General features: G+C 43.6%; 1 protein-coding gene across 3 annotated transcripts in view; it reads right to left on the reverse strand.

The window, feature by feature from the left end:
- Positions 1-1,765: 1,765 nt before the first annotated feature.
- The window catches only part of SV2C (synaptic vesicle glycoprotein 2C), a 235,427-nt gene continuing 209,665 nt past the window's right edge, over positions 1,766-27,527 (reverse strand). For 2 of the 3 annotated variants that reach the window (XM_032626875.1, XM_032626876.1), the window contains exons 10-13: positions 24,571-24,704; positions 22,875-23,078; positions 22,244-22,403; positions 1,766-4,080 (exon numbers count right to left, since the gene is read on the reverse strand). In XM_032626875.1, the coding sequence (XP_032482766.1) occupies positions 3,897-4,080; positions 22,244-22,403; positions 22,875-23,078; positions 24,571-24,704 (682 nt within the window). In that variant the 3' untranslated portion in view covers positions 1,766-3,896. The remainder of the gene's footprint in view (positions 4,081-22,243; positions 22,404-22,874; positions 23,079-24,570; positions 24,705-27,527) is intronic. The other variant, XM_032626877.1, reaches the window with a different exon arrangement.

The raw sequence follows: 27,527 nt of genomic DNA on the forward strand, positions 1-27,527 counted from the left end.
ACCGACTGTCTTTCCGTGATACCAGGTGAAGGCCAAATTCAGACATTTCCGGCTTCAGAGCCTTGAATGCATGAACAAGTGAAGTGCATTACTGAAGAAATAGGTAGAGGCCATTTTGATATTAAGCAGAAAAAAATGGAGAATATCATATTCTGTTTTGATTGGCAGAGGGAATCAGAAGCTATTCCCATGGAATGCTTTCGAAATGATCCCAGGGCTGAGAAAATCTCAGTTCTGCCCTAATCTCTTCATTGGAAACTTCTCAACATCTTGGACTCTCCCTTTGGTCACTACATGTCTTTTCCCACCTCTCTCTTGATATCTCAAGACATCCAGAAATGCAGCTACGCAGTTTGGTGCAAACGTGAGCTTAGGCTTGGTGAGTTTTGTAAGTGAAGGTGCATTTGCCAACTCAGGTGAAATCACTTTACAACTCTGCTTCTGAAGGCCTAGGTCTGCATAAGGCCATGCTTCAAGAATAAAACGGAGTAGAGTCAGGAGAGCTATGGAATGCAGCCTTTGTGACAGGACTGTGATCAGAGAGTCTTCTAACTGTCTGCATCCCTACAGGGTGGGCCCTTTCCTTGGCAGGCGCTGGGAACTGTCAAACCAGCAGTGAATGGAGATAACGCTCAGGGTCCTAAGAAGCTGGCAGCACAAACAACATGGGAACCACACTCTTGCCTCTCCCACAGCGGCTTCCCAAACAACTTCCTGAGCTCTTGCATGTTTATCTATTTCCTAATTTTTCAGTTTCTAAACTCAACCTATTTGGTGCTTGTAAAGAAGAGCTTAGCATAAGAAGAAGATAGTAAGATGAAACTATTTTCATGACGATCCTCTAGAATCTTAGACTAGTCCCAGTAGCAAACTAGTCCCAATCCACAGATGGGAAAACTGGGGACCAGAGATGTTCAATGACCTACGTTCTCCTCAACAAGATCTGGGTCTCATTATTGGTTAGTGGGGGAATTTGGGCGAGGACCCATCTATCTTATCTCCCAGCATCAGTCTTCTGGGTGTAAGATGACCACTAGCTGTTGGGTTCGGCTTCCAAGGCAGCGAGATTAAATGAGAGGAGGTTAAGACAGGAGGGTAAGACCCATTACTGGGGGTATAATGTATAGGACTTTCAGTTTGGAGCAGCTGGATTTTTTCCTACTGAGAGGACCAGTGATAATAACAGGATTCTGGAGCATTCTGGATTGATTCAAAGAGCTATTAGGAAATTTTAGATAGAAAAGGAGTTGGAAATATAGGAGCCAGCGGGAGTGTTTCCTAGGCTTTCATTTGCGCACATGCTCTCATTTTCTTTCTACTGCAGGTGAAATGAGTTGCTGGCTGCATGTCCGTGTGCCAACAGCCTGCTACACTGATAGAACTGGGAGTTTCTGTTTAATCGCATGGCTCTATCTTAATCCTGCTGACCCCAAAACAAGCTGGACAGGCCACACCACATACTTTGGGAAGAACTTGAGCTCTCTCACGGAAAATGACAGTGATGGGGACAACGAGAAGGAGGCAGGGACATTGCAGGAAAAGTGGAAAAGGTGGTGACCAAGAAGGTTTGTGACCACAGACTGTCCAGGAGATTAGAAGAGATCCCTCTTGGGCCACCTGGGAGATTTGGATTAAGTGACAAGAAGGTCAAGAAAGGTCATTCTGAAGGGGATGCGTGGTGGCAGGTCTCATCCAGTGCAGTTCTGCTGGCTTATCCCATTCTGACCTAACCCAGGGTTCAGATAAAATACCACGTAAACCGTGCTCTGGAGATGTGATGCATTTAGAACTACGACAGACATTTGAGACATTTCCAAAAGTAAAGACAGTCCAGTAAGCAAAGTTAACTGCTGCGGAAGATCTACAGACAGCAATACCCATGCACATTTCTCTTCGTCTTTTGAATGGCTTGACGGAGATACACATTACTTTTGCAGTTATTACCACACATGCTACATTCAACTAAAAAACCTGCTCAGGTCCCCAAATATGTCTTTTGTAAGAAGATAAATCAAGGGGTAGGTAGGTGAGGAAATGAGTATGAATGGAAGAGCATACAGAATACGTTCGGGGGTTGTCTGACTGTCATCTTCGTTTGCCAATAATATTCCAGGAGGCAGAGGTGAAAAAAAGTTCTGTTTCTTTCCTGCTTTGTTGATATTGTTCTAATAGATCTCGTCTAGTCTTTATTGATTTTCCTTCTTTCTGCCACCATTGCAGTTTGGGGTTTGAGTTTTCCTGATGCTCTGGCCCTGAGCCCGCATCCCCAGGGAACCACCCTCATCCGGCCAGCCCCCAACACCAGGCTGCCCGCCCTGTACAGGCCTGAATTACTTCAAGGGAGAGTCGATTAATGGCTTCTGTTCATGAAAGAAGCTTTTCACAGAGCCTCAACTCTGCTGTCTGGAGCTCTCGGAGGATCAGGCGGAAGGGGAGAGAGAGGCGGAGTGGTCTGTGGGGTTAAGACATCTTTGAATGTAATGACTATTGGAAACAAAGGCTCTCCCTTCCTGGAGGCCCCAGGGTCGTGGCCTGTTGGAAACGCCTACAATAAGTAATAAGGATAACCCTCTACCAAGACATCGAGAGTTTAAAAAAGGACTATTGTTTTAATATGGGATTTATTCCTGGCTGCTGGTCATCACTGCAAGTCTACCTGGAGGCTTCAGATTTCAAAGATGAGTAAAAAGGACCAGCGTGGAGGAGGGGCAGCCCCAGGGGTGAGAAGGTCACAGAGCTGACAGCCGTGGGAATGTCCTGCCGACCTCTCTCTTCAGGCCCAGGCAGACTCCAGAGGTAACACGAGCAGCCAGACCCACCAGGAGATGCTGCCCTTGTCTGCCCGAGGGCCCCTTGGAGCACAGCAGGCTGTGATTTCACACAGATGCAGCAGCCAGGAACACACCGACCAGTGCACCGGCCTAGCCAAGCCATGCGCATTGCTAGTAGGAAGTCCAATGTCAACTTCCCAGGGGTACTCTAGACGAGAGAGTTTGGGTGAAGGGCAGACTCAGGTGGGCAGACCCAGTTAGAAAGTGGCTTTTTTCCCTTGAATCTGCTACCTGACAAGGTCAATGGCAGCTGGGGGTGGGGTGGCGGGTGGGGATGAATGTCGGTTCACGATCCCCCTGAGTTCTGACTTTCTAATATTCTGAACCACGTGCCGCGGTCACAGACATAATTACAGGCCCTGTTCCTCGTGCTTTTCAGAAGTTTCACCGGGGGCTTTCTGGCAGAAGTCCTGCTCGTGCAGCTCAGAGATCTTTGCTGCCAACAGCAGAGCCCCTATTTTTCTTGTCAGCAGAGACAGTCACGTTAACTGTCAAGCCTGAAAGAGCCCCACCCAGCTCTGTTTGGTGTCACGTGGTTTTTTTTTTTTTTTTTTTTTTGAAAGGCCCTGCTGTAACAGCAAGAATTGCTGGGTGTCCTTTTCTAAGTAAACAGGAAATATCACTCTGTTTGAAAAAAAAAAAAAGAATCCCTCTTCTCAGCACAAATGCGATAATACGCCAACTTATCTTTCCCGTGAATGTTGAATTAGGAGCAGCCCAGTCCTCTTATAGCAGCCCAGCCCTCTTCTTAGCTTCTGAACCTTCAGTGAGCAGAATCTCCGGAAGGCCCGGCTGACCAGCACATTTTAAAAATCCTTCCACTGATTTCTGGGAGGCAGTAGCATCACAGTTAGGAAAGACAACGATGCATGAAAACAAACAAACAAACTGCAAAATCACATTTAAGGGGCGAGATGGTACGCATCTAAATTTTAGTCGCAGCAAGAATTAGTGTTTTGGTATTTGACCGCTTTTCTATATCTGAAAAAGCTGGAGCCTTGAGTCAGTCGGGAGAGTTGACACGGGGCAGCAGAAAGAAACACAGGATGGATGGCTTTTTTTCCATTACATCAGGACCTGGGTTCGTGTGTCAGGCAGGCGCAACCCCACCAGTCCTCCACACACGAGCACGGTGGAGGCCAGCAGGATGGGGATTGCTTTGGTGATGCTGACCAGGGAGCCGAATATTAAGTTTCCGAGGACGGCCGCTGCTTTGCACAGTGCATTCAAGAAGCCAAAGCCTGTTGCCCTGCAAAGGACAGAGATATGGACAAGGTTGAGAAAGTGTCTTCCAAGAGTCCAACTTTAGACACAAATGTCTTCTAGGATAATTTTCAAAGATCTTCAAGTAGACTGTTTTGTACATCCTTAGAGCAAGTAATCAAATATTTGTCAGCACATTTGCAAGTAGAGAACCCCAGCTGTTGGTATTGTTCCTTCAGCCCTCTGTTGACTTTCTTGCCACCTCAACTCATTCTTATTCTGCCCATGAGTTTATTGTGAAGAGAAAGAGAAAGGACATTTCAGGGAGTCAGAAAAGTTACATTAAATTGAAATGTATGACGATGTATTTCTTTAAATTTTACTTTTTACTCCTTATCTCCTCTTATCTTAATTCGTGTGTGAGGTTTTAAATACTTAAAGTGCATGGAACTTTCAGAGAAAATCAGGGATGACTGGGTTGTACTTGCATCGTTCTGGCACCATGGAAGTGAACTCTCATACTCTTGTCCCAGATGTTTTTGGTAGCGGGCAGAAACTGAACCCTGAGCTGGGTGGCCACCAATGAGCCAGTGACACATTTCTTACACCCTCACCAGAGTCCTAGGTGGGAAATCAAGCCCAAGACAATATTACAGAGGAAATCAGATTGTAGGCCCACAGAAGATCCTGTTTAACTCTGCTGACATATAATATGTGCACGTGGTATATGAATAAGACACATCCCATTTCTTAAGACATTCTTTGGAAAAGAAAAATTTTACTATATTTATGGGTGTTGAATGTTAATTTTACTGTGGTTTTCTAGGCAAGACATTTAATTTTGTTCATAAGAGTACCGATACTGCTGACATCATGAGATAATATGAATTTCCTCTGCCTTTATGCCGGCTCCCTGTTATTTGCCCGTCACCGGGTATATGTGTATAATAAAGGCACATTGAATGCAGGGTTCACTGTTGGATACCTTTATCCCCCTCCAGAGGGAAATGCATTTTATATACCGTAAAATGCAGGACTTAGTACACATCTTTCTTTGATTGATTTGTAAATTTGTTTACTGTAGGTTTTCCCTTGGCCAGTCAGAACAACTACTCGTCACGACGTATGCTATTCCTAGTGATATTTTCTACAACGTGTAGATATTTACTGTGGGTATTATCCAGCCATTCCCCTTCCCATACCATAAGAAAGGAATAAGCACCCCTCCTGTGCTGTAGGAACTGAGCCATTGATTTTGCTGGTGAGAACAGACCTAAGAAACAGCAGCAAGCACTGCCTTTCTTTTCTGGCCAAGACACCTAGAAAGTCGAGTAAGTGGCCTCTGCAGTGTTGCCAACTGTTTGGATCTTGGAAGGGGTGTAACAGAATCTCTGATGGAGAAAAACAGGAACTTCTTGAGAAGAGGGTAAGCTCATTTTGTATTCTTCCTCTTCTTTTTGGTTTGTTTTTAAAGAAAGAGACTAGTAATAGCAACAACCACCAGAAAGATAAGGAGATTTAATGTACTGATAACTATTTTCAAATGAAATTGCTTGAGGTTACACACTGAGTACCATAGAAGACTTAAGCAGAATGACATCATCATCTACCCCACCCCCACCTCCATGGAGAGGCCAGGAGGCCAAACTGTCTATTTTTTTTTTTAATTAAAAGACTTTTTTTGAGCAGTTTTTGGGCTCCAAAAAATTGAGTGAAGAGAAGAGAGAATTTCCATATAGCCCCTCACCTTCCACCCCTATTATTAACATCTTAGTATGGCACATTTGCTACAATTGACGAGCCAATATTAATATATTACTGTGAACTAAAGTCCATAGTTTACATTAGGGTTCACTGTGTTGTGTATTCTATGGGCTTTAACAAACGTATAATGACATGTATCCACCATTATAGCATCATACAGAATAACAGTTTCACAGCCCTAAAAATCCTGGCAGCCACAGATCCTTTTACTATCTCCATAGTTTCACCTTTTCCAGAATGTCATATAATTCAAATTATATAGTATGTAGCCTTTTCAGATTGGCTTCTTTCACTTTTTTTAAACTACATTTTAGTTTCTAGATTCTAGAGTCATAAATTACCCAATGCATCTTATGGTAGTGAGATAAGCTGTATTGTTCTGGGGAAAATGGCTAGCGTGTATGTTGCTGATAAGCGAAAGGGAAACATTCTGTATGAAGAAGTCTCTTGATCACAAAACTTCAGCATGAGCCATGAGGAATTTACATCTGGGTTAAAATAACCATATTTTGCCAAGCTATAAGCCTCTGGTACAACTCAGAACAGGGTAAAAAATACAGGCAGTTATCTCCTTTCATTACCGAAACTATAACAGAGGAACAGACGACTTCCTGAGATCTCCAAGCAGCAATAAGAGAGATGCATCAGGAACATCTGGTGTCAGAAGCCGCTAAAAAATACGATCAAATTCTAATTTCTTAAGAATCTCCATTTTCATTTACCACGCAGAGGCAGTTCTTCAGATAATAATCTGGTGTGGCTACAAAGCACACAGCCTCCTTAAATTACTGTGGGCATTCCAGAAAACATGACTGTCCTTTCCTTGGATAAGTAAATTATTTCTTCAAATAATTGAAGCTGGAGGGTGTGATTTTCTACACACAGGAGACACAGTTGTATTAGAAAAATTATTCTCAAAGTGGTTCTCCCTTGGGGTTATCTGTTGATCAGTAAACAAGCTTTTAGTTCATTTATTCCCTTGTTCCTATTTAAAGGAAGGTTATGAACTTCTGCAGACATCCTAAGCACAAGTCACTTTGTCCTCATCAAGGCCTTGGAGGGTGACGAGCTCAGAGCTGGCAGAGCCCAATTGGACTTAACTGACTTCCCAGCAGTAGGAAAAGCTACTGCATTTTTTTTCCAGACCAAAGATGTTCTGTGTCTTCTCTTAACCAACAAGCACCCAAGAGGAAGAATGCAATAATCTGTTGTCTTTTTACAAGTTCCATTCCTTGTTCCCCTACCTCTCCAGCCAGAATCCCTTGTTTTCAATTCTTGCTGAACCTATTTATTGAAATCTTTTAAAGGGAAATTCTTTTCCCAACAGTACCCTGTGACTGCAGCAGCCCTGTTCCCCATTCCATTAAGGTGATCCTTCTCCCTGCACCATTAACTCCCTCCGATGCTGGTGCAGGCAGCAGGCTTGCTGCAGTGCTTAGGCTCAGCTGATGGGGGATGGGGCCACCAGAGCATACCCTCACCACAGCTGCGCTGTGGCTTCTTCTCCAGGGCCTTCACAATGCTTTGGGTTCTAGTGCATTTATATCGTTTTATACTTTAATTGGTGGCCAGGAGGGCTTCCCTGGTAGCGCAGTGGTTAAGAATCCACCTGCTAATGCAGGGGACACGGGTTCGAGCCCTGGTCCAGGAAGATCCCACATGCCGCGGAGCAACTAAGCCCGTGCACCACAACTACTGAGCCTGTGCTCTAGAGCCCGCAAGCCACAACTACTGAAGCCCGTGTGCCTAGAGCCTGTGCTCCACAACAAGAGAAGCCACCGCAATGAGAAGCCCGCACACTGCAACGAAGAGTAGCCCCCGCTCGTTGCAACTAGAGAAAGCCCACGTACAGCAACGAAGACCCAATGCAGCCAAAAATAAAATAAATAAATAAAAATTAAAAAAAAAATTGGTGGCCAGGAAAAGGAGACTCCATTCTGGATAGTGAGGATAGTTTTGCCTTCACATCCAGCCTCTTTCTTATTTGGTTTTTCTGACTTCAATGCAGGGTCAGCCCTAGGTTTTTTGAGGCTCCTGGGAAGACGAAAGGGTCACTGAATAATGGCAGCACTTAGACAACGCCTGGCACATGGTACATATGCTGGTGTTAGCCATTGTTTTAAACACTAGCTGAAATATCTGACCCATCGACTGATGAAATTAGGAAAAAAAATTAAATGTTACATTTTGAAAAGACCTGAAATTGTGTAGAGTGTAGATCCAGACTCAGCTCATGGAATTTACCTGTTAAAGGGTAAAGTGTGAGCCTTCTTTTGGTCTAGTCTAAGCTCTGGAAATGAACTTTTTCCAGACAACTCAGTTAAGTCATTGGCAGAAGTTACTTTAGCATGGGACATTTTGGAAAGTACAGGCAGTCCTAAAATCAGAAATACATGTGATCTAAAGATTCATCTGGGAGTCGGCTATTTAAAACACAATGAATTTAATTTTTCTCATAGAAACAATAATACAAATGATGGCTAGCTTCCCAGATTAATCTAAAAAAGCTATTTTAACACTGAATCCGTCTGAGCAATTGGACTACAATGCTGAGAGCACTAGAAACCCCTTGAATATTTGTCTAATAAGCAAACTGGTTCTTAATATGGTCCTAATACACATCGTCTATGCATTTATTTATTTACTAACAATCATTCATTAAGCATCTATTATGTGCCTAACACTGCACTAGATACCAGGGACCCCAAAATTAATAAGATGAGGTCTCTTTTTACACTAAGATAGGTGCAGAGAGATCATGATAACACAACATGCTAAGTGCATTAATAGAGATACCCACAGGCTACTACGGGGCCATAGAGGATGTGAAGTGATCTCCCGCTGTGGGTGGAGACAGTTGAAGAAAGGCTTCTCAGAGGGGATGGATGAGAATAGAATTGGTCTTGAAGGAACAGGAAGAGCTTGCAGGTGAGGATGGAATGTGGACAAAGGTGTTCTCTGGCTCTCAAAATACCCTCACATCTCTCTAAAGTATCTCCGTGGTACCCCACTCAGGTATACCTTAGACATCTTCTCCAAAACCTTCTTGAGTGCCAAATGACCTGCCTCCCTCCAGTCCCCAAACAAGTTTCCCATTTCCTCCTGCAGCTGTTCTCAACTTGGGGTTAGAATAGCAACCCGGTTGAACTACGGTGCAGACATGTGTAACCACAGCCTCACCCAGCCGTGCGCAAAACATCACTTGTGGAGCTTTTAAAACACAGTGATGTGGTCATACCAATGCCTAGGGTCATGCTCCCAGAACTTCTGACTTTACTGCTCTATTGGGAGTCAAGGCATTGGTATTTTTTAGAAGCCCTGTGTGAGTCTAAGGGGTATCCAGGGCTGAGCACTCTGCAATTCTCCCAGAAATACCTACACTTTTGAATTGATTTCGATTTACTGTTATATACAAAACGCAATTACAAAAGCAAAACATCCGCTCCAGCCCTCCAACAAACGGTTTTTTTTTTTTTTTTTTTTGACGGTACGCGGGCCTCTCACTGTTGTGGCCTCTCCCGTTGCGGAGCGCAGGCTCAGCGGCCATGGCCCATGGGCCCAGCTGCTCCGCAGCATGTGGGATCTTCCTGGACCGGGGCACAAACCCGCGTCCCCTGCATTGGCAGGTGGACTCTCAACCACTGCACCACCAGGGAAGCCCCAACAAACGGTTTTCAGTTCTGAATTTCCTTTAGTGTGCTTCCAATCATATCTATATTTTTGCAAATCACAGGATTTCTACAACTTTGCTTTCTGCTTTCCAATCATTCCCAAACCTGTTTGTTTGCGTTTTGTTTAAAACGAAATGATTTAGCACATAACCATTATTTCTGTAACCATACCATTGGATAATTAGAGCTTTCTAAATTTGGAGGAACATGAATGAGATTGCCATGAACACCTTCATATATAGGACCTCCTTTGTTTGGATGTGTTCATTAGGGAATATCACGCAGTACAACACAGCCAAGGGAAAATGTTCACGATATGGTGTGGGGAGACCGAGGGCAACCAGGAACACTGAGGCCCACAGGAGAGGAATTAACGTCAAAGGCTTCGCCCAACCTCTTTTCTTTCCCCTCCCTGGGCCTGCTGTCTTATTTACTCAACTTTGCACAGCTCATTTTCACTAGAGGCAGTTTCTCACCTAACCTGCCTCATTTCCTTTTCTTCCAACTCTTGGTTGGACTCTGGGCAGCCATGAAAACTCTCCCTGCTGGACCAGACCTCCTTCCTGCTCCCCTCCTAAGGGTTGGCTTGTACCAACCGCAAGGCTCTCCTGTCAGGGTTTAGCCTTATTTAGATCCTGGCCACATCTCTGGGGTGGGCCTGTGTAGCCTTTTACATTCACTCATTGCAACTTGCTTCAGGGCTGGCACAGGGATGAATGGGATACTTGTGAAATGAACTAAGGAATTTTCTGATATCTTCAAAATACATTGGAAGTATATTTCTGTAATGGGTAGTTTTTTAAATCAACGTTGTTAATTTTACTATTCAAATCTTTATATCTTTGTTTTTGAATTTTATTTATTTTTTCATACAGCAGGTTCTTATTAGTTATCTATTTTATACATATTAGTGTATATATGTCAATCCCAATCTCCCAATTCATCCCACCACCACCACCCCGCCCCGCCACTTTCCCCCCTTGGTGTCCATATGTTTGTTCTCTATATCTGTGTCTCAATTTCTGCCCTGCAAACTGGTCCATCTGTACCATTTTTCTAGGTTCCACATATATGTGTTAATATACGATAAGTAATGGGTATTTTTTAAGAAAACTGAAGTATAGCTGATTTACAATGCTGTGCTAGTTTCTGGTATATGGCAAAGTGATTCAGTTATACATATATATACATATTCTTATTTATTTATCTATCTATCTATTTATTTATTTATGGCTGCATTGGATCTTCGTTGTGGTGCGCGGGCTTCTCATTGCAGGGCTCAGTAACTGTGGTGCGTGGGCTTAGTTGCTCCGTGGCATGGGGGATCTTCCCGGACCAGGGATCGAACCCGTGTCCCCTGAATTGGCAAGTGGATTCTTAACCACTACGCCACAAGCGAAGCCTGTTTTTCATATTCTTTTCCATTATGGTTCATTACAGTATATTGAGTACAGCTCCATGTGCTATACAGTAGGACCTTGTTGTTTTATCTATTTTATATACAGTAGTTTATATCTGCTAATCCCAAACGTAATGAACATTTTAGTGGACATTAGTTGGTCCACGTTTATTTATTGATGCCAGACTATTATCTTGCTTTCGTGGAGGAAAAACCCCGAGTTTCACATTCTGAAATCAGGACAGACTGAATTCAATTGCTTTCTGATCTTCAAAGGAAGAGAAAATTTGTCTCATCTAAGCAGTGAGTATAGGTGTGTGGTCTGTGTGTGTCCTCCTTAATTTGGGAAGATGGCATCCTGCAAGCAGGGCTTTTCTTACTCACAAACAAGTGGAGGACTTACTTGCAGTTTTGAGCCCATAGGAATCCCTGGGCCCAAAGTGGGCTTCCAACTCCCTCCCTCCCCACAACCAACAAGGGTCATCCTATTGCTTGTTCCTGTTGAAATGCAAATATATTCAGGTCAAAATGGAAGCCTTTGTGTCTTATCACTCATCTGATAAACCTCGCTAGGAAGTGAGTCCCTGGGCCAGGGTAAATGATGACAGAATGAAAGTGAGCCCTGGGAGGCAACCTGGAGTTCGTCTAAGGCCATGGTTGATGGACACGGCTGTATATCCCAAACACTGTGTGAGCTTCTTAGAAACTGGTTCCCAGAGGCCCACCCCAGACCTACTGGGATGGTCCTATATGTCACAGACTAGGTATGCCCATGCTGGGAGCCGCACCGAAGGGTCATTACATCTGGGTTTGATGCTAAGGGATCCAGGGCAAGTTACTTTCCCCCCTCTGTGGCTCCTTTTCCTCACCTGAAAATGGAATAAAACTACCTACGCTTGTAGGGTTGGACAGAGGATTAAATAAGGTTAAATGAGATAATCTGAATACTCAGCCTGACTCACCCTTTCATTTCTCAGATGAGAACACCAAGCTCCAGAAAGGTTCAAGGACTAATCTAAAGTTACCCAGCTGCTTTCTGGTAGTGTCCATACCTGAATTCAGGTTTCCTCCACATTGCTGATGGAGAAGCAGGAGGAGAGGAAGATGTTTCCAACAGGCAGTGCTGAATGGGGAAGGGGGAGCTGACAGTTGCTGGCTCTGGAGGACACAGGCCGTGGATGGACAAAGTGGAAGAGGGACACAGAAGGGCAGCGGGGGAGAACTGAACAGGAAGGCTCCCTCACTCACAACTGGTCCAACTAGCTTACCTTGAAGAGTAGGGAGCCAGACCCCACACAGGGAGGAAGACTATCACCCATAACCAGCCAGATTGTAAAAAGCATCTTTTTTTCCATCTTTCTATCTTTTCATCTATCAGTCATTCACCTGGAGTCCTGGTAGTGAATAAGGAAAACAAAGTCCTGCTCTCAAGGAGCTCACATTCTAGTGGGTGACAGACAGTAAACAAATGTACACCCTAACATCCTATCATCATATGGTCTGGGAGGTAATTTGCTTTAAAAGTACATCAGTATAAAGATAAGTTGTCTCTATACCCATAGAATTTAAAACATGTTAATCAGGAATTAACAGGCCAGAGGTGATTACTTAGGGCTTTAACTATCATTTTAGAAATCTACATGAGAAGGCTTGTTAATGAACATGGAGATCAGTTTTCATTGGTGATATGAGCGCTTGATATGCAGTTGACTAGAATGTTCTGCCCTTAGCACGATGGATGGACAAGCATCCTCCAAGCCCTGCAACCTGGTGAAATGGTACCCTTGGTCCAGATTCCAGACTCTAGAGCCCACTGGTCCTGGACTCTGCTGCCTGCCCAGCCCCAAGTCTGGTGGTCCTGCTGTCAGCATGTCATGTCCATGGCCCTTTCAGGCAAGGGCAGAGAGATGGACTTCCCTGGAGTCAAGAACGGGCTGTAGGACTGTTTTTGTGACCATTTGCACATTTGGTAGGATTTGCTGCCATTTAATACATCCCCTGGGGGTGAGGTGGTGGGTGAAGGCCCGCCCCCCCCAACTTTCCACTTCTAACTTCCAGAGACAAAAATGATCTGACATTTGCTGAATGGCCAAAGTGACTCAGGTCACATAAAATATAAACATATATAATGATATGGGCTCTAAAAAAAAATAAGCAGGGCAAAGGGAAATGGATGGAGTGCAGGTTGGTTAGAAAAGATGACTGAATCAAAGATTCCTTCATCTCAAAAATCTTTAAACAATAAGTGAGGTCTTTATCTTCATGGGCACAGATGTAGAATCTCCTCATTTTATATCTCAAACAACTGAGGCACAGTTATGCTGAGTGGTCTTCCTGAGGTCACACAGCTGGCCGGTAAGAGATCCAGGATTAAAGAACTTCAGGTCTGAGCTCCCGGAAGGAATGGGGAACTTCTTTGTCTAAGCAAACACAGCCCTAAGGGGAGGGGCTTAGGTTGGTTAATTCTGGGCAGATGTTTTAATTTTAGCTCATCAAGGAAGAGGACCAACCCAGAGCACTGGGTGACAGCAGCAGCTGCCCAGGATGAGCAGGGAACAGCAGGTGGGAACAATCGGGGGTTTATTTTCTCATCCTTTCTGAGGTCATATCTAAAACTGGGCATGTGTAAGGGTGGGGAGGAAGAAGGAGGCCAGTGGCCAGAGAAATCCTGGAGCAGGTTGCTAGAAGAATCCCCGTGAGACAGGCGTGCTGGGCTGAGGGATTCTGTGCAGAGTTGGTGGCCAGTGGGGACAGCCTCGGTTTCATCACTTACAAGGTGGGAGCTCCTTGCCCTGAGCTCCATGGAGGAGGGGTAAGAATGGCTCTGGGCCATATGGAGATAGGAAGTGTGAGCCGGGGAGCTCCCAGCAGGAAGTCGCTGCCTGGATGCAGAAGGACACGCAGGCTGGAACTCAGAACCAAAATGAACCAGAGCATGTGCTGCCTCTAGAGATCTTCCTTGACTTACTATGAGTTACATCCCTCCAAACCCATCATAAGTTGAATGTATCATAAGTCAGAAATGCATTTAATAACCCTACCGAACATCATAGCTTAGCCTAGCGTCCTTTAAATGTGCTCAGAACACATACATTAGCCTGCGGTTGAACAAAATCATCTAACGCAAAGCCTATTTCATAATAAAGTGTTAAATATCTCATGTAATTTACTGAATGCTGCATAGAAAGTGAAAAACAGAATGGTTGTATATATGTTCCTTCAAGTCTCAGCTCAGATGTCACTCCTTCTAAGGAACCCTTTCTTCTGCTTTCAGAACACCATGTCCTTTCCCCACAATAACCCTGACCACACTGTGTTGTGTCTGATGTTCACTTGTCCTTGAGCTCCATGAAAGTAATGACCACAAAGTAATGACCACGAATGGCTTATTCACGGTTGTATCACAGGCACTCCAAAAAAAGTTGTTGTGTAAATAAATGAACAATATTAAAAGTCATATTGAGATGGAGTAGACATACTTTTCTTATTCTTCCTACTAAATACAGCTAAAAGTCCTGGACGTTATAAAACAAACCTAAGAAGACTCTGGAAGATAAAGAAAAAAGGCAGAGCAGCTGGGGACCTGGGGAATGGTGGCTTCCTGAATTTTCTTTTTGCCGCATACATCTGAGACTTGGAACTGACGAAGCTGGCAAAAAGAAATACCAACAGGTACAGATTTCAATAACACCCCAACCAGAGCCTGCTCTCTCTACCCAAAGGACCAGGATAGAGGCAGCCTAGCAAGACAGAAAACGTTTAGACAACAACCTCGCTTCTCCAACCAAATACTGGAAAAAAGTGCAACCCAACGGCCAGCCACACCAGCAAAGGCCGAGTGGAGAACCTAGACTTCCATCCTCATGAACCTGTAATGAGGGGCCTCAACATCACCATTGGGGTGGTGTCAGGGAAGGCTAAGTAGGAAGCTGGGATTTTCATCCCTGCTGGCCAGTAATGAGTTTGTCCCTCCATGGTATTGGTTATCTTGAGGGGAGCCTGGACTCCCACCACTGTGCAGCAGGAATGAGGACACCCTTTCTTGGCTGTCAATGGAGGCTGAGTGGTAACCTGGACATCTATCTCCACCTGGCAATAATGGGGTAGTGCACCCCTTCCCCTCCCAGAGAGATGTCTGAGAATGCCAACCAAAACCAAAGGCTTAAATAAGATCAGAAGTCTCAGAACATAATATGAAAATGACTGCTTTCAACTGAATATCATTTATCATCCAAATAACCAGGAAGAGCTCAAACAGAATGATAAAAAACAATTGAGATGCCAACATTGACATGACAGAGATGTTAACATTATCTGATAAAGCTTTTAAAGCTGTCATAATAATGCTTCAATGAGCAATTATGAACACACTTGAAACTCTTGAACACACAGAAATACAGAACACATCATGAAAAAATAGAAAGCCTCAGCAAAGAAATAAAAGACATAAAGAAGGACCAAACTGAAATTTTAGAACTGAAAAATCCAATAACCAAAATAAAAAGCCTAGTGATTGGGCTCAACGGCAGAATGAAGGAGAGAGTGAAAAGAATCAGTAAATTGAAGACAGAACAATAGACACCATCCAATCTGAAAAATAAAGAGAACATAGACTAAAAAAAAAAGTTAACAGAGCATCAGGGACCTGTGGGACTCTAACAAAAGACCTAATACTTATATCACTGGAGCCCAAGCAGGAGAAGAGAAAGTATTCAAATAAATAATGGTTGAAATTTGAAATAATGGCTCACAAATTTGGCAAGAGATACAAACCTACAGATTCGAGAAGCTGAGTGAATCCCAAATGTGATAACCCAAAGAAATCCGCACCAAGACAAAGAAAAAAGTCTTGAGAGCAGCCAGAAGCAACACTTCACCTATAGGGAAAAACAGATTGCTATATTCCCCCCTCTAAAAATGTTGCACCTGTTTTTAGAATTCCCACAACAGTCTCTGAGAAGTAATTTCACCCTCACCCACTCCAGTTAACACTGAGTTTTTATCAGTCTTTAAAATCTTGGCTTTTCTGCATAATAAAAGAAAATTACGTATCACCATTGCAATTCTAAAAACAGGTGCAACATTTTTAGAGGGGGGAATCTAACAATCTGTTTTTCCCTATAGGTGAAGTGTTGTCTCTGGTGGCTTTCAAGATTTTTTTCTTTGTCTTGGTGTGGATTTCTTTGGCTTATCATGTTTGGGATTCATTCAACTTCTTGAACTTGAGGGGCTCCTAGATGGTTTCTAGATGGGGGCTGGTCTCCAGAAAAACTAACCATGTGATTAGAGGGTTGGAACTTTCAGCCTATCCCACCCTCACCTCAGGGAGGGGAGAGAGGCTGGAGACTGAGTTCAACCAGCAGCGGCCAATGATTTAATCAATCACGTCTACATAATGAAACCTCCATAAATCTGGAGAGCTTCCCGATTGGTGAACGCATCCACATGCCAGCAGGGTGGTGTACCCCCCAACTCCAGGATGACACAGGCTCCTGTACTTGGGAGTCTTCTGGACCTCACCCTATGTGCACTTCGTTTTATTATACTTGGAAGATATTGTGTTTTTTACAAATTGACCATTTGTGGCAACCCTGGGTCTAGCACGTCTATCAGCATCATTTTCCCAACAGTATTTGCTCACTCCCTGTCTCTTTGTCACATTTTGGTAATTCTCACAATATTTCAAATGTTTCCATTACTATTATATCTGTTGTGGTGATCTGTAAATGAAACCAAACAGGACCCTGTGGTGCTTCTGGGATGGAAGCCCTTCTTTGTTTGTAGGGAACAGCCTCCAGCCACCATGAGGCCTCCCTAAGTCTCAAAGGGCAGATTCAAACAGTTGCCAGTCAGGGAAGGGAGGGGATGCTGAGACTAGGGAGGAGCAGCCAGGAAACATGAGTGAAGCCTTGGGGCAGGGTCCTGGTTCCGCCTCAAGGGAGACACATAACAATATCTTTGAGCTCTTCTGCAGAACTAAAACCCCCAACAAATGGAAGATGTGAACCTATTTGATGAAGCATTCTTCATTCCAGAGAGGAGGTCACAGTTTGATAACCTTGAATCTCATAACCCCAGATAACCTGAGATAACCCCAGAATCTCATCAGGAGACCACCTTAGGCCAGATCAAAGGAATGCAGGCCTTTCGCACACCCTGATCTTTATCAGCAACCCCACCCTTGAACCATTGCTATGGAACTCACCAGATCCTCCTGGGTTGGGACACACAGTTTTGAGGGCATGAGCCCACTGTGTCCCCCTTCGCCTGGCAAAGCAATAAAGCTATTCTTTGCTACTTCACCCAAAACTCTGTCTCTGAGATTCAACTTGGCACTGGTGCACAGAGGCCAAGTTTCGGCATCATTACCAGAAAGAGCAAGCGATTAGAGGTTGGCACTGGGAATGGGGGAAACAGGGCTGGAGATTAAGTTCTATAAAAACTTTCGAACAACAAGATTTGATAAACTTCCAGGTTGGTGACTGCACGGAAGTACCAGGAGGGTGGCATACTGGATGGGGCACAAAGCTCTGTGCTCCTTCTTCCGTTACCTTGCCCTATGCGTGCATCTCTTCTGTCTGGCTGTTCCTGAGTTGTAACCTCTTATAATAAATCGGTAAACACAAGGAAATGTTTCCCTGAGTTCTGTGAGCCATTCTGGCAAGTTATCAAACCCAAGGAGGGGGTAGAGAGAACTCCAATGTACAGCCAGTTGGTCAGACGTATAGGTGATAACTTGACTTGTGTTTGGTGTCTGAAGGGGGGGCACTCTTGTGGGAAATGAGTCCTTAACCTGTGGGATCTGATGCTGTCTCCAGGTAGGTCGTGTCAGAACTGAGTGAAATTTTAGAACATCCAGTTGGTGTCTACTGGGAATTAGAGAATTGCTGGGTATGGGGAAAAAAACCCTCCAATATTTGGTGGCCAAAAGTCAAGAATTGAGCGTGGAGGAAAAAAAAACCCGAGCTTTTCCTTACAAAAAGTGTGAGCAGTGGCTGTCCTGCTTCATTTTTCAGGCACAGAAAAGTGCTGCTCAATAAGTACATACAATTTTAATTTCAAATTTTCCTGCCTCTTTATGAAACGATTTAGGGTAGCTTATAAAAGACAAAATTAGGGCTTCCCTGGTGGCGCAGTGGTTGAGAGTCCGCCTGCCGATGCAGGGGACGCGGGTTTGTGCCCCGGTCCGGGAAGATCCCACATGCCACGGAGCGGCTGGGCCCGAGAGCCATGGCCGCTGAGCCTGCGCGTCCGGAGCCTGTGCTCTGCAACGGGAGAGGCCACAACAGTGAGAGGCCCGCGTACCGCAAAAAAAAAGACAAAATTAATAAAATAGGAATGCAAGAGTGCAAACCAGGATGAGGAGAAGCAAAGCAAATACCTGGACCATGGAGATGTAACACCGACATAGGCACTCTGCCTCTTGACCTCACAGCAGGGAAGCAAATGTGAGGAATTACTAATTTTTATCATATGAAGTGAAGAGACAAAGCAGCTCCCCAGAGCAGGTCCTGGAACTCGCTGCAGATCAGGTGGTGGGCTCTACAGAGAGGAAAGGTGCACTCTGATGGGAAACGTCCTGTCCTCACTCGTGCTTTCACAGTAAATGCAAGCCAAGAGTGTAACATTAAAGGTCAAGTCCACACTGTGGTTGACAAATGTGGCTTTCAAGTGTTATAACTTTCATAGCATTTAGATTATATGGTAAGTTATGTCCCCCCAGTATAATCATTTTCACCGGGATTTTGAGAGGAGTTGGCTGTTGAACAGCTCAAGAGGCTACTTTTTTAGTTTGGGGCCTGGAATCAGAGTGTCCTAGTAAGTGATCATTAAGGACAGATTCTAGAAACTGGGCAAGGAGTTGGCAGTGCTAAAGTTCTAGTATGAAAAAATCACACCCTATAACCAACATTCTTGTCAGGATGTGTTCTATTCTGCTTCCACGGGGAGAAGAGGCCATAGGGTACCTACACACAAAAACAGTTGGGGTTCTCCTCTAACAGCTGAGCCAGATATCAGGGGAGCCCTCCTATGTGACCCAGAGGAAAGCAGCAGAGATGAAACAGAAGGCTTTAGCCCAAAACAGAGTAGGTGGTGCTAGCTAAATCACCATGGCCCTAGTGATGCAGCTCTGGCAGGTAAGTTCTCTCTCCATCACTTAAGGAAGTGACTTCCTGTACGTTATCTGGTAACATCAGCTTGAGAGCTGGAGAACATCTGCTAGCAACAGCATGGCTAAAGTGAGGATTGAGGATGCACCTTGCCAATTTCTGAGTCCTGGCCCAGCTGCCATGCTCTGCAACACATCCCCATGCTTTGCTGCTCCAGCAGCAGCAAACTGAACGTAAGAGGAATACTACGGCAGGCTGGTGCCTGGGACAGGTGGGACTCCTCTGAAGCTGACTTTGTCACAGCCATGCCAAACCTTCCTGAGACTGCTTGCTGGTGGTCTGGGACACTTCTACCCAACTGGCCTTCCTTCCTTACTCCTCCATGGGGCTCAGGCTTGCACTGCAGCCAGACTGTACCTCCCTCCCCATTTTCTCTCATAACCCACATTTCCTCTAACAAAAATCCGTGCATGTTTAATCCCAACTTGTCCTCTGCTTCTCAGAGGATCTGAGCTAATACACAAGGCAATTTCTGTTTTAATCATGCTTGATGTTTAACCTTTCCGACAACAGAAACACAGCAGGTCCATGTTTCTCATGGACAGACCCACCTGATTTGTGGCGTTTTGTTTTTAAGCCAGGTTTTTGCCACAGGAGAATACTCATTCTTCCATTCCTGTGGCGGAGGGATAAGCAGCTGATTCATCTCAAATAGTATCAAGCTTTTAAAATGTAAAATAAAAAGGTTACAGGCTATGACACAGCCTTGCTTTAACATTGAGGGGCTTTTTTTTTTTTTTTTGCGGTACGCGGGCCTCTCACTGTTGTGGCCTCTCCCGTTGCGGAGCACAGGCTCCGGACGCGCAGGCTCAGCAGCCATAGCTCACGGGCCCAGCCGCTCCACGGCATGTGGGATCTTCCCACACCGGGGCGCGAACCCTCATCCCCTGCATCGGCAGGCGGACTCTCAACCACTGCGCCACCAGGGAAGCCCGAGGGGCTTTTTTAAACGTCTAGTTTAGTCCACACCTGGGCGCAGTTTGCAGGATGAGAAGGCAAGCAAGCTGCAGAGTCTTAATCTTGTTTTGGCAGCGTCCTAGTCCCGTGACACCCATCCCAGGAGCTTGCCCACAGAAGAGAACTAATGTTTGTTGAAAGAAGGGAGGAGATGCCAGTTATGGGTTGTATGGTTCCTTTCAGAGCGTAAGTCAGGTTACTAATTAGAATATCTGATAAGCAGACATCCATAAGAGTTCCAGATACTCAGCAGGGAGATGGCTACTGGAGTACCTACAGGGTTCCTGTAAGCTCAGTAATGTTCATGAAGAAGAAATATAAGTTAGAGAGTCTGGGTATGCAGAGAATGTACCCACTGGGGCCAATAAACGAAAGGAGGACACAGGATCAGTTGAAAATTGATATCCCAAATGTCTCTGCATTGTCGTAGAAAAAACCCTCCTCCATCTCAAAGTCCAGAGAATGCTGACTCCATCCTCTAGCAAAGAGGGCCTCCATGGTGACGGAGTGTACGCGAAATAAAAGAAGGCAAAGGCCATTTGTCTTCACTCATGTCAAATGGCAAAACAGGCTTCTATTCTTTTCATGAGTCAGCTGCTGAAGCTCCACCCCAAAGCCCTACCTTCTAGCCCTTTTTATGATATGAGGTGCAAAGTCTCTGTGTCTCCATTTTGGGAACAGATGCATAATTTTCTTCCAATAGCTATCTTTTTTTGGTCACTGGAAATGTGTTGGGCTTTCCTTCAACAGACCAGGAAGGTCAAGAGATATGTTCCAGAGACCTCTTTGTGGTGCCTTAATGCAGAGCTCACGTAGATACTTGCAAATGTAAGGTAAGAACCCTCTCAGGACTGATAAGGGGCCCAGAGAGGCTCCTTTTTTTTTTTTTTAAGCATTATTATTATTATTATTATTTAAAACATTTATTGTTTTGTATACATTATTTTATTTTATTTTAAATTTATTTATTTTATTTATTTTTGGCTGTGTTGGGTTTTTGTTGCTGCGCTTGGGCTTTCTCTAGTTGCGGTGAGCGGGGGCTACTCTTCGTTGCATTGCATGGGCTTCTCATTGCGGTGGCTACTCTTGTTGCAGAGCACGGGCTCTAGGCGCGTGGGCTTCAGTAGTTGTGGCACACAGGCTCAGTAGTTGTGGCTTGCGGGCTCTAGAGCGCAGGCTCAATAGCTGTGGCGCACGGGCTTAGCTGTTCCACGGCACGTGGGATCTTCCCAGACCAGGGCTCGAACTCATGTCCCCTGCATTGGCAGGCTGATTCTTAGCCACTGCGCCACCAGGGAAGCCCCCGGAGAGGCTCTTACAGCCTATCCCTCCCTGTTTCATTACTGCTTCCTCATGCTGTTAGCCAGCAAGCTAAGTCATGGACACAATTAAATGCCTTCACTGGTTTCATTGCCCTAGTAACTCCAGCTAGCAACTATATTCCCCTACATTTTCTTTTTAAAAGAGATGAGTAGATGTATAAAATAAATAAGCTACAAGGACATATTGTATAACACGTGGAATATAGCCAATATCTTATGATAACTATAAATGGAGCATAACCTTTAAAAATTGTAAATCACTATGTTGTACATTTGAACATATATAATATTGTACTTCAACTATACCTCAAAAAAAGTCAGGTAAAAAAAGAACTTCAATGCCTTACCTTGTCTAACAAATTAAATATAAATATCCATACGTAGACTGAAAAGCCTTCACAGTTCCTAGGCAAACCTGATTTTCCCATACCACGATAGTTAAATATAATTATAATATTTAGTATATGTGTTTAATACTAATATTGACTATATATTTAACTACATAATACATGTATACATTGCTATAAAAATATCTAGCTGTAAATACAGTCTAGCTATAAAAATTGGGAACAATTTCCATTGTAATTATTTAGCATTTAACTTACGATTGTCCCTTCTCAGCAATCACCATGTATCCCCAGGAATGTTTTCAAATTGAGAAACGAATCTACAAACTGCTTTCAAAGTAATAACATTTTTATGATACTACGTGTAATAGTCAATGAGGAAGAAATAATGTTTTGCCTCATTAAAAAATAAAGAATAAATGAAAGATATGAGTAGAGCCTACAACTTCGTAAGCCAGAATTTTTTCTTTTGGATTTTTGCTTTTTGGGGGAAATGACAGTTTGGCTTGTTTTCTCTGACTTTTGAGTGGTCCTGTGGGGCTCAGAGAACCTCTTGCTGGAGGCCCATTTCAACATACCTCCGATCTGTAGGGTACAGCTCCACAGTGACCACATCAAGAGAGTTCCAGGCCGAGATGGTCAACCCATTGTACAGACACAGCATGCCTATCATCATGGATTCGCTGGTGCCAAACCAAAGGAAGAAACAGCTGATCCCCGAAAGCACCATAGAGCCACCTGCCAACGAAGCAGACACGGCTGGGACGTTTCCTGTCATCTTAGTAGAGCAAAGACCCTCGGGGTCTTTGAGATCTCACAGCAAAACTGAATCCCAAGAGGAAGCCACAGCCTGGGTTCATAAAGCTCAGGTACAAGTGTGTTTACTTGTATATAAGGTTTGCGTCTCTAACTACCTTCTGAACACAGCGAGCATGAAATACACATCATCAATCACTCAGCTATGTTAGTAGAAAAATAGACATTAGTCACACATAATTAGTTTTTCAGTCTGTTAACTCACAGAAGCTGTTCAAATGAGATGTAATTAGACATATTTTACTAAAATTTAGTCCTAATGAAAGGTCTTAAGGGATTTCTCCTCATCTCTGTGGGACGCAAATCCTAGCGGGGTAGGGAGTATAGCAGGAGACAGGCTCCCTCTAGATTGCAAGGGCAGCTCTTGTATCTTACATGAAACCAAGCACATACCTAGCATCGTTAAGCGCCCGATTCTGTCCATTAGGAGAGCAGACACGATGTTCCCTGGCAACACTGCCAATGTCCCCAGGAAGTTGACAAAATAAATCCAGTAGGCACCATAGTCATCTTCAAAGGTAATGTAGCATCCTGTCTTGTTGTGCAAAAATGTGCAGTTTTGAAATTCGCAGTTAATGAATTTATATGGTTCAAAATCTGTGGACACAAAGAACGACAACTTATACTGGTGCGTGAGAGTTGCGCACCGAAAGCCTGCCGAGAATTCAGAAAAAAATCATGGTATTGTAGGCTCCTTGAGGGCTTCAGGGCCTGACCAAAGCACAGGATCTAGTATAGGACCCCACATTACGAAGTAGCTGAAGGAAGGAATACTTCTGTTGAATAAAGGAATAAACTAAAGAGTCCAGTTGTCCTCTGATTTCTTACGGTAGGTCATTGCTAATTACATGATTGCTTACTCCTTTATGATGTTACTTTCTTCTAATTATCATGTTACATAAAGACTATCATTAGAGTACTAAGGCTTCCATACTACAATTACAAAAACAATTTGTTTCAAAATGTGTATGAATCGGCCTTACTACTGCCATTTTATAGGGCTCTGAGGCAGCGAGAACAAACAGGACCTTCCTTGGGTCCTTAAGGCTGAATTTATAAGAGAAGGCTCAAGTGGAGGAACCCACCGAGGAACCCGAGTCAGCCTCGTTGGAAGGTCACCAGCATTCGCTGCTGATTTTTATTTTCTTGAACTTGGATTTAGCCAAAAGGGGCTGCAGATGACGCTGGGCTCTGCTAAAAGGCAGTGAGAATCAAAACGGTTGCTGTCCTCGCTGAACAAGACGTGCCTAAAAAGCTGGTCTTCTGAGGCTGAATGGGTTGGAAGACAGCGAGAGCACGGTTTAAACAAACCCCGAGACCCCTGACTCCACTCTCACTTGGAGCTAGGCAGAGCTGGCTCCTGTCTGATCACCAAGAAGGCAGGACTGGCAACAGGGTGGAGCTGATCCTCCTGCCAGTGTCGGGCTGTTATTCTGGACTCATGGGACAGACGGACCAATGTGTGTCGGTGGCAAGGCCTGGGCTTTGCAATCAGATGAGCCTGGGCTCAAACGGCAGCTGTTACTAGTTCTACAACTGTGGCCAAATTACTGCATTGTTCTAAGCCTCAGCTATCGTGAAAATTAAACAAGATAATGAGTGTCTAATAACCTGAGGTAGGAACCAGCACATAGCAGGTGTTCAATCGATGTTTGCTGCCCTTCCTCTTTTTCCCTGGGGAGTTTTCCAGGCTCCATTAAATGGACTGGACTAAAAGACTGTATCTGATTGAGCATGTTTCACCCATCTCTGTAGATCTGTAGTTCAGGCACGGTCACTTAAGCTAACACCAGATTTTGAAATCAAGATTATCAAAACAAACGAACCACAGGTTAATTCTTTGCTTTAAAAATTATTCACCAGAGGATTTTGTATTTCCAACTTTGAACTCAGCAAGCTCCATCTGCATTAAATGTGACAAAGACAGTCAATACAAGCTCAACTTTGATCCAACCTGATGGAGGGAGTCCGTTCATTTGTATTTCCCCCTTAAGCCTATGCCCACATCTATCACCAAATGAGTATCACGTTTCTGCCAAGAACTAGGGCCTGTGAAGAGGCGCCAGGCGGGGTTAAGTGGCACACCTACCTGTGTTGTTAAAAACAGTATTAATAAACATGCAGTTCTTGAAGTAGGTGTTGACTGAAGTTACATCCTCAAAGGTGCAGGACTTAAAAACCGAATCTTTGAAAATTATGGATTTGAGCCTGATCCCTTCGAATCTGCCCAACACACAAAAAGATTCATATTGATGATTGTGTCTATCAGAGTTGAAAGCTAAGTCAAACAGATTTAGAGATGTGAGGTCCCACTAGGGACTCATCTTAATTATAAAGGACATTGGCTTCTGGACTTTCTAAGCTCCTAGCTTTTCCCCTTTTTCCTCATGCGGCCTGTCCTTTGGCTATCTCATTGCTCACCAATATTATTTTCTACCAGAAGAAGAGATGGCATTCAAAATAACTGCATTTGGCTTTTGGCAATGTTGGTAAAAGTTTTTGTAGGGTATACAGTTGAAGGTATTGAGTTTGGAGAATACCTGTGGCTACTGATTCTTTATTTTTCAATCCTATCCTCTTGTTCCTTCACACATGCCTTTATTTGAAAATTCTCTATTTGGGGTTAATAGCTCTAACTTGAGGATGTGCTTCCATGCTCACTTTTAATGAAAGTCTATTTCCCAAGCTGAAAACCCAAAGCTTCTTAATTCTAGTGTAGGGACTTCCAATTATCTTGAAGAGAGGATGGGAGAATCATTTATGTGAGGAATGATTGTCTTCGGGGTCAAGAAACTCATAGCTTACAGTCATTTCCAAGAATATTTTTTTTTTCATTGCTAAGAGGTACCAAGTAGAACGACCATAGCCCTGCTTATTTTTGGAAATGCGTAGAATGATGAAACTTGCTCAGATCCATTTTTGGGTGATGTAAAGGGGAAGGGGGAGATGATAATAGTCACAATGATCCTAACATCTTAGAAGAGTCTATGGCTCAGATATTCAGTGTTGATAAGGACTCTTGGGAGACATGGATACATATTCACCAGTGTGTCTCGGCAATTTATTAAGAGACTATGAATGTATACTTAGCCAGTCACCGAGAGGAAAATGTTTATTCACCTGGGGAAGAAGTTATTACACCAAATACCACTCTTATGAGAGCAGAAAGGGACTGATCCTCCCAAGCAAGTGAGCTGACTTAAAAGCAATTCACTATCGAGTACTCTGAAAATCCTCCTCACCCTAATTTCGGACTGCATTTGTCCACTCAAAATGCACTAAGCGCCTATGAGACCAACCTCCTCAAAAAACAATCTTATTTCAACCCTTACTCTAGGAGTCCAGAGTAAAACCATCTAAGCCATAAATCTGTCTACTAAAGAAGGGTAAATAATGGCACATTTTAAGAAGATCACTAATTTTCTGAAGTGAAACTGAATTTAGAAAGGGGAAACAATTTTTTTTTAATGGATACTATATGCAGAGTACACACAGTGCAAAATTCAAAATGTTGAAAAAGGAAAAAGTAAGTCTTTTGTCTCCCATCCTCAAGCCACCTAGTTCTTTTTCCCAGGGATAACCACTGTTGTCAGTTTCTCGTATGCTCTTCCAGAAGCATTCTGTATACAGGTCGCTAGCAAACAGGACACTATTCTACACCTTGTTTCGTTCTCCTCGGAGTCTACTTCAGAAGTCATTCCTTATCAGTATATAAAGAATCGCCATTTTAGAATGTTGAATAGGAAAACTATTTTTAAAAAATGAGTTAGCTAGTGGTATTTCAAATTTCCCTGAAAGACAAAAAAAAAAAAATTTCTATCGCCTTCTAAAATAAATGTATATGTTTTAGAGGGATTTTAATACTATTAAAATTATTAATCATTACATTGCCAAAGTAAAAAAATTTCTCCGTGATGACTGAATATCCAGCTTAGAACTTTTTATTAAAAATATGACTGTCAGGGGGCTTCCCTGGTGGCGCAGCGGTTGAGAGTCCGCCTGCCGATGCAGGGGACACGGGTTCGTGCCCCGGTCTGGGAAGATCCCACATGCCGCGGAGCGGCTAGGCCCGTGAGCCATGGCCGCTGGGCTTGCGCGTCCGGAGCCTGTGCTCCGCAACGGGAGACGCCACAACAGTGAGAGGCCCGCGTACCACAAAAAAAAAAAAAAAAAAAATGACTGTCAGAGGCACAAACATATTAGAAATTTCTAATGGAGTAACAATAACTTTTAAGTAATTAAGTCAATTTTCATGCTAGAATTATAGAGCACTTGACTCTAAAGTTTCTGCGGAGAAGCAAGTACAGATTCGAGTCAGTATTTTATGTGGGAGAGTTAAGGTCATCCTATACGGATTAGGCCCCTCACTGAATTGCTGATCCAAACAACTATCTCCTGGTTGGTCACTCTCCTTTTCATTACACAAATCATAAGCATCCCACAGTATTATTTTTCATCTTTCCAAACTAGTTTTTGCCCAGGGAAACTTTGATCATTTATTTTTTTAGAGTTTTACTTTAATTTTGAAACTGGGAGAATTTCCTAAGAATGATATAAACTAACAGGAACTCATACCAGCAATTATTTGCTCAGATAACAAATAATGGGTAGAAATGAGGACCCTGTCTACCCCTTTCCCTCTCTGAAAAAATAAACCACAACCACCTTTGGAGTCACTTCTCTCTCCTCATCAAGAGGTGTTTCAGACTCCATACTCAAAAATGTCCTTTGCTAACTTATTCCATATTTTCAAAGCTCTTAACTTTGGGGAATCATTCCTATTCTCTAATTGAAACTTTTCCTGATACAACTTAACCCCAATTCTTGATTCAGCATAGTGGAGAAGGAAGGAAATCTGAAAAGTGGTCCCCTTTTCCAGAGATAAAAACAGGCATGAGATTACAGGGCAGATTTCCTCTCTGAGTTAAATAATGATATAACCTATCTTATTTTCTCATAATCTTCACTGTTCTCTTCCATAACTTATTTTGCTTGCTTTCCAAGGCCTCTCTGAATTTTCTTTTCACACCAGTCAATTCCATTTCT

This window comes from Phocoena sinus, chromosome 3 (assembly GCF_008692025.1).
Source record: "Phocoena sinus isolate mPhoSin1 chromosome 3, mPhoSin1.pri, whole genome shotgun sequence".
NCBI lineage: Eukaryota > Metazoa > Chordata > Mammalia > Artiodactyla > Phocoenidae > Phocoena > Phocoena sinus.